Source organism: Scyliorhinus torazame, chromosome 15 (genome assembly GCF_047496885.1).
Source record: "Scyliorhinus torazame isolate Kashiwa2021f chromosome 15, sScyTor2.1, whole genome shotgun sequence".
NCBI classification, from domain to species: domain Eukaryota; kingdom Metazoa; phylum Chordata; class Chondrichthyes; order Carcharhiniformes; family Scyliorhinidae; genus Scyliorhinus; species Scyliorhinus torazame.
In genome coordinates, this window is record NC_092721.1 from 163,715,617 (window position 1) to 163,722,992 (window position 7,376).

At 42.8% G+C, this 7,376-nt stretch overlaps 1 protein-coding gene across 3 annotated transcripts in view; it reads right to left on the reverse strand.

Annotated features, from left to right (window-relative positions):
• Positions 1 to 7,371, reverse strand: part of ccdc169 (coiled-coil domain containing 169) — a 144,506-nt gene extending 137,135 nt beyond the window's left edge. For all 3 annotated transcript variants that reach the window (XR_011935219.1, XM_072477035.1, XM_072477034.1), the window contains exon 1: positions 7,287 to 7,371. Coding sequence is in view for 2 of the 3 variants with exons in the window: in XM_072477035.1 (XP_072333136.1) it covers positions 7,287 to 7,336 (50 nt within the window). In the remaining variant the exon portion in view is untranslated. The remainder of the gene's footprint in view (positions 1 to 7,286) is intronic.
• Positions 7,372 to 7,376: the final 5 nt, after the last annotated feature.

A 7,376-nucleotide genomic window follows, 5' to 3' on the forward strand; every position in this document is an offset into this window, starting at 1 on the left:
AGCAATCAAAAGTGGTTTGCAAGATCAGAGCCTATCTCATACTATTGTTTATTTTGTACTGTGATTGGGTACGGGGAGAGAGCCAAATGTGTCACTCCCTGGTATTTAGTTGTGGATAGCGTAGATGGTCTTCCCGTCATTTACTGCAGTATCGCGTTTAGTATTCCACACAAGTAAAGTGGCGAATGGCATTTTAGTGCCTATGTGGAAGGGAGTACCCAGTGGAAGGAAATTGTTAAAATATGGTCTTCCCGGCTGCTAGTCTTTAAAAATCCATCAAGTTTATCTTGATTTTGCAGCCAGCCACACAGGGCCCATTCTATGGGTGGGTGGGTGGGTGGGGTGGGGGGGGGGGGGGGGGGGGGCGGCATTGACTAAAATGTAGAACCGTTCAAGGTATTTTAATTATTTATAGTAATCTACTGTTTAGTTATAATGATCACTCTAGCATGTGAATGGATGATGAAGTTACTAATGGGCTGCTAATTATCCTTAGCTGGTTAATTTGAAGGATCCAGGAAATGATTCAATACCTACAGTTCTGAATAGGGCTGCTCAGGCACTCACACTTGGATAACAGCTGAGGGGTACTCCAATCGGATACCAGCTTCTGACCGAGAGAAATGTATTGAATGATATAAAAGTATTAACATGCTAAGCAGCACATCTGTCTCTTAAAGAGATAGTGAGTGCTTGAGTGTGGCTACTCAACAGTGCAATACACATTTTAAATCATGGACTCAACAGTACACACCAAGGATTGCTACTTGATGAGATACTGATCTGTCAGATCGTGATCATTTGTCAACTGGTCAATATATGGTCATTATCAGAGAATTCTATTGTATTTCATTATTGTACAAATTACAATACTACTGCTTTCAGAGTAAGATAATTCGGTAACCAGAAATTGTTCTGTGTGGGTCCACGGTCATTGTCATTTCCTCGCATTCAGTGAATTACACATTTGAACCCCTAGGAACAGGGTATGTATTCATCCCACATCCTTTAGTATCTTATCATTAAGTGTATACTCCTATTACCTCAAATTTGTTCACATTAAATCATACCTGCCACAATTCTACCCAATTAAATAACCTAAAGTCTTACAGTTCTGCCTACCACTTGTCAAACCTCCCTCTCGGGGCTGGTTTAGCACAGTGGGCTAAACAGCTGGCTTGTAATGCAGAACAAGGCCAGCAGCGCGGGTTCAATTCCCGTACTGGCCTCCCCGAACAGGCGCCGGAATGTGGCGACTAGGGGCTTTTCACAGTAACTTCATTGAAGCCTACTTGTGACAATAAGCAATTATTATTATTATTTTGTGTCATCAATAAACATTTTCCAAGTCCAAATAAGTTACAAGAGTAACCCAGTATTGACCGCTGGGGTACATTGCTTCCATCGCTTTTCCAATTTGAACAATACCATTTATCCTATCCCAGTGTCTTCACTGTCAACCAACGCTCCCTTCAAGCTGCTTCAAGTCACCTTACCAGATGTTCTGCCAATGTATCTAAATATACATCTACTACATTCTCTTATCGATCCAATTGGTCAGTTCTTCAGAAAGAAATCTATTAAATTTGCCAAATGTGACTTGTCTTTGACAATTACCATAAAACCATAAGACATAGGAGCAGAATTAGGCCACTCGACCCATCGAGTCTGCTCCGCCTTCAATCATGGCTGACACTTTTCTCATCCCCATTCTCCTGCCTTCTCCCCATAACCCCTGATCCCCTTATTAATTAAGATCCTATCTATCTCTGTCTCAAAGACACTCAGTCATTTGGCCTCAACAGCCTTCTGCGGCAAGGAGTTCCACAGATTCACTACCATCTGGCTGAAGAAATTCCTCCTCATCTCTGTTTGAAAGGATCGTCCCTTTAGTCTGAGATTGTGTCCTCTAGTTCTAGTTTTTCCTACAAGTGGAAACATCCTCTCCACATCCACTGTATCCAGGCTCGCAGTACCTGTAAGTTTCAATAAGATCCCCCCCTCATCCTTCTAAACTCCAACGAGTACAGACCCAGAGTCCTCAACCGTTCCTCATACGACAAGCTCTTCATTCCACGGATCATTCTTGTGAACCTCCTCTGGTCCTTTTCCAAGGCCAGCACATCCTCCTTAGATACGGGGTCCAAAATTGCTCACAATCCTCCAAATGGGGTCCGACCAGATCCTTAAATAGCCTCAGGAGTATATACCTGGTCTTGTATTCTAGCCCTCTCGATATGAATGCTAACATTGCATTTGCCTTCCTAACTGCCGACTGAACCTGCATGTTAACCTCAAGAGAATCTTGAACAAGGACTCCCAAGTCCCTTTGTGCTTCTGATTTCCTAAGCATTTCCCCATTTAGAATATAGTCTATGCCTCCATTCCTCCTTCCAAAGTGCATAGCCTCACACTTTTCCACATTGTATTCCATCTGCTACTTCTTTGCCCACTCTCTAAGCCTGTCCAAGTCTTTCTGCAGCCCTCCTGCTTCCTCAATACTACCTGTCCCTCTACAGACCTTTGCATCATCTGCAAACTGAGCAATAGTGCCTTCAGTTCCTTCTTCCAGGTCATTAATGTATATTGTGAAAAAAAAAAATTTTGTTTTAAAATTTTTTTAATTTTTATTTTTTAAAGAGTGCCCAATTAATTTTTTCCAATTAAGGGGCAATTTAGCGTGGCCAATGCACCTACCCTGCACATTTTTAGGTTCTGGGGGTGAAACCCACACAAACACAGGGAGAATGTGCAAACTCCACACGGACAGTGATCCAGAGCCGGGTTCGAACCTGGGACCTCAGCGGCCGCAGTGCTAACTCACTGCACCACCTTATTGCCCCTATTGTGAAAAGTTGTGGTCCCAGCACCGACCCCTGAGGCACACCACTAGTCACCGGCTGCCATCCTGAAAAAGGCCCCTTTATCCCCACTCTCTGCCTTCTGCCAGTCAGCCAATCCTCTATCCATGCCAGGATCTTACCCTTAAAGCCATGGGCTTTTAACCTATTTAACAGTCTCCTATGCGGCATCTTGTCATAGGCCTTCTGGAAATCTAAATAAATCACGTCCACTCGTTCTCCTTTGTCTAACTTCTTTGTTACCTCCTCAAAGAACTCTACTAGATTTGTCAGATATGAACTCCCCTTGATGAAGCCGTACGGACTCAGCCTTATTTTACCTTTCACTGGATGTGGGTTTCCTCCGGGTGTTCCGGTTTCCTCCCACAAGTCCTGAAAGGTGTGCTTGTCAGGTGAATCGGACATTCTTAATTCTCCCTCAGTGTACCCGAACAGGCGCCTGAGTGTGGCAACTTAGGGATTTTCACAGTCACTTCATTGCAGTGTTAATGCAAGCCTACTTGTGACACTAATAAAGATTATTATTATTGATAAATCTATACATTTCTAAATGCTGATTAATTTAATTTTGGATTCTAAGAGTTTATCCACAACTGCCAAATTCACATATCTATAGTTACCATTTCTATTAATCTGATAAGAACAAAATAGGAGCAGGAATAAGCACCAACATCCCTTCAAGCCTCTTGATCTGTCACATTGTAGGTAGCAGATGAGGAACATATCAGCCATGATAGAATGGTGGAGCAGACCCGATGGGCCAAATGGCCTAATTCTGCTCCTATATCTTAACTTATGTAAAATTCTACCATGACTTTCTTACCCTTGCACTTAACCCCCTTGCAATAAAGAGTAATATACTATTTGCCATGCAATAAGAATTTGACTAAACTGCAATATCATCTCCACTTTCCTGCATGATCCCCATGTCCCTTGATTTCTTCCCTTAGTGCCCAAAGATCCATCAACTTCAATTTTGAATATACTCAATAATTGAGCATCGGTCCCTTATTTTGATATTATGACCCCGATTTCTAGACTCTTTAGCCAAGGATAACAGTCACTTGGCATCCATCCTGCCAAGCCCTCTAAGAATTGGATATGTTTCAATGAGGTCAACATTCATTCTTCTAAACTCTAGGGAATGTTGGCACATTCTACTCAAACTAAATCATTTCTGTCTCTCTTCTGTTCCGAAGAAGTCATATTGGACTCAAAACGTTAACTCTGTTTCTCTCTCCAAAGATGTCGCCAGACCTGCTGAGTTTTTCCAACACTTTGTTTTTATTTCACATTCTACTCAATCTTCCCTCACTGACCAACCATCCCATTCCAGGAATTAATTCGGCAAACATTTGTTGCACTCACCTCTAAGGCAAGTATATCCTTCTTTAGTTACAAAAAGCAAAGTTCTCTTGTTATGGTCTCAGAATCGTCATGTGGAAATCTGTAGAATTCGCTACTCCAGAGTGCGGTGGATGTAAGAACAGTGAATAAATTTAAGGAGGAGTTGGACAGATTTTAAATTGGTCATGGGTTGAGAGGTTATGGAGAGCGGGCAGGACGGTGGAGTTGAGGCTAGGATGGGATCAGCCATGATCACATTGAGGGTGTTAGGCTCAGGAGGCTAAATTGCCTACTCCTGCTCCTAGGTCATGTGTTCTAGGGAGGAGATGCTCTGGCTAATTTCGCAATCCAGTCTGCACATTCTCCCGTGTCTGCGTTGGTTTCCTCCGGGTGTTCCGGTTTTCTCCCAGAGTCCAAAGATGTGCAAGTTAGGTGGATTGGCCATGCTAAATTGCCCTTAGTGTCCAAAAAGGTTAGATGGGGTTACTGGGTAACGGGGATAGGTTGGAAGTTGGGCTTAAGTGGGTTGCTCTTTCCAAGGGCTGGTGCAGACTCGATGGGCTGAATGGCCTCCTTCTGCACTGTAAATTATATGATTCCCAATTATTTTTGTTCCAATTAAGGGCAATTTAGTGTGGCCAATCCACCTAACCAGCACATCTTTGGGTTGTGGGGTGAAACCCACGCAGACACGAGGAGAATGTGCAAACTCCACACGGAAAGTGACCCAGGGCGGGGATTTGAACCCGGATCCTCAGCACCGTAGTCTCAGTGCTAACCACTGTGCCATCATGCCGACCCCCATGATTCTATTCTAATCCAGCTCTTGATCTGTCACATTGTAGGTAGCAGATGAGGAACATATCAGCCATGATAGAATGGCGGAGCAGACCCGATGGGCCAAATGGCCTAATTCTGCTCCTATATCTTAACTTATGTAAAATTCTACCATGACTTTCTTACCCTTGCACTTAACCCCCTTGCAATAAAGAGTAATATACTATTTGCCTTCTATGCTGCAATGTTAGCTTTCTGTCTTTTGAATACCAGGGCTCTCAAACTCCTTTTGCATCTTTAAAAACATTCTGCTGAGGTGACTGCAGAGATAGAGGATGCATTAAATTGTGATCTTTCAAAATTCCTTAGAGTCTGGAATGGTCCCAGTTGATTTGAAAGAATAAAACCCTCTTATTCAAGAAAAGAGGCAGAGAGAAAATGGAAATATAGATCAGTTAGTCTGACATCAGGAGTAGAGTAAATGCGAGAATCTATTATTCAGGATGCTGTAACAGGACGGTTGAATAATCAACACAGTTTTACGAACGGGAAATTGTGTTTGTCAAATCTATTAGTTTATTAATGGTATAATTAACAGGTAAACAAGAGGGAAAACAGTGGTATATTTGGATTTTCAGAAGGCTTTTGATAAGGTGCCACACAAGAGGTTGCTGCATAAAATTAGGCCTGTGAGACTCGGGGAAAGATATGACCATGACTTGCGGATTTGTTAACAATCAGAAAACAGGAAGTGGGAATAAACAGCTCATTTTTAGGATACCAGGGTGTAACTAGTGCAATAAATAATGCAAGGATAAGTGCTTGGACCTCAGATAGTTACAACCTATATTATTAATTTAGGTGAGTGGCCAGAGGTAATATATCCAAGTTTGCTGCGATACAGAGCTAGGTGGGAAAGTAAACTGAGGAAGATGGAAAAAAATCAGTTTTTAAAAACTCGAATTCTCCAAATTCAATGTGAATTAATTATACTGCAATGCAGAGGCAGTATACTGCCTGATCAGGGTATTGCTTGAGCTATGAGCAATGTTCATCAAAGAGCTTGCCAGAAATTGAAACCTGCAAGAGATAAATGATATGGCAAGTTCAAAGGTCTAGACATTATCCTTAATAATGCCTCTATGTAAAATTATTCTTTGAACATTCCCCACAAACCACTTTCAAAATCTTCAAAGTAATTCATTTTACTTTAAGTGCTTTGAGATTCTTCCAAAGATGTGCAAAGGCACAGTATAAATAACTACAAGCCCTGAGCAATTGTTCAGCTTATTAATAAAATTTGCAATTCCTAACGCAGAACAAAGATCAATACAGCACAGGAACAGGCCCTTCGGCCCTCCAAGCCTGTACCGGTCATGATATCAACCTTTGCCAAAAAACCCTCAGCACTTCCTTGTGCCGTATCCCTTTATACTCATCCTATCCTATTGCATAGGATATACAGCGCAGAAACTGGCCATTCGTCCCAACCAGTCCATGTTGGTGTTTGTGGTCCACTCCAGCCTCCTCCCATTCATCCTCATCTAAATATACCACCATAACCGTCTATTCTCTGCTCCCTTAAATGCTTATTTAACTTTCCCTTAAAAGCAGCAAGAATATGTATTTCAACCACTGGTAGCCAGATCCATATTCTCACCACTCTTTGGGTAAAGAAGATTTTCGTGAATTTATTGGTGACTATCTTACAGCTCTTCCCCTCAACAAAGAATATCCAAAATCCTTCCATAAATTTTAAAGCCACCCCTCAGCCTTTTTGTTGCAAGAGAAAAGAGGCCGAGCCTATCTAGCCTTTCTGGACGCATTTCTGGTATCATCCTTGTAAATCTCTCCACCTTCTCCCTTGTGCCTCGATATCCGTTTCATATATAACCATAACAGCAGCACAAAACTCACATCCACCTAACAACACAGCCCCGCAAACTTTGCACATTTGCAATGAAACGTTTACAAGTTAGAAACGATCTGGCGGGGATCTTTTTTGCGACCAAATGCGTGCTTCCGCATTTGCAAAGGTCTTTCACCAGAAAGCTTTTCTTTTAAAAGTCGGGTGATGGCCTAAAAGTCACCCCGGCTTTCGAAGCGCACCCCTAACTATTACTGAACACAGGCAAACCGAGAGCCCTGGAAAATAGTTGCCTTTGTGCATATTGCCGGCAGATAGCGGTGGCACGGATACACTGATGCTGCAAAATAAAATGTGAAGGATATAGTGGGAGGCTCCTGTTGGTCAATAGCCCCGAGGTGAGGAGCACCTTCTACCAGCGCGGCCCCCCTCACCGCATTTGTCTCTCCTGCTCGAGCTCGCTGCTCAGCTGCTCGGTGTCCATGGAGCCGGCCGCGCGCAGTCTCTTTGTTACAGCCGTCTCC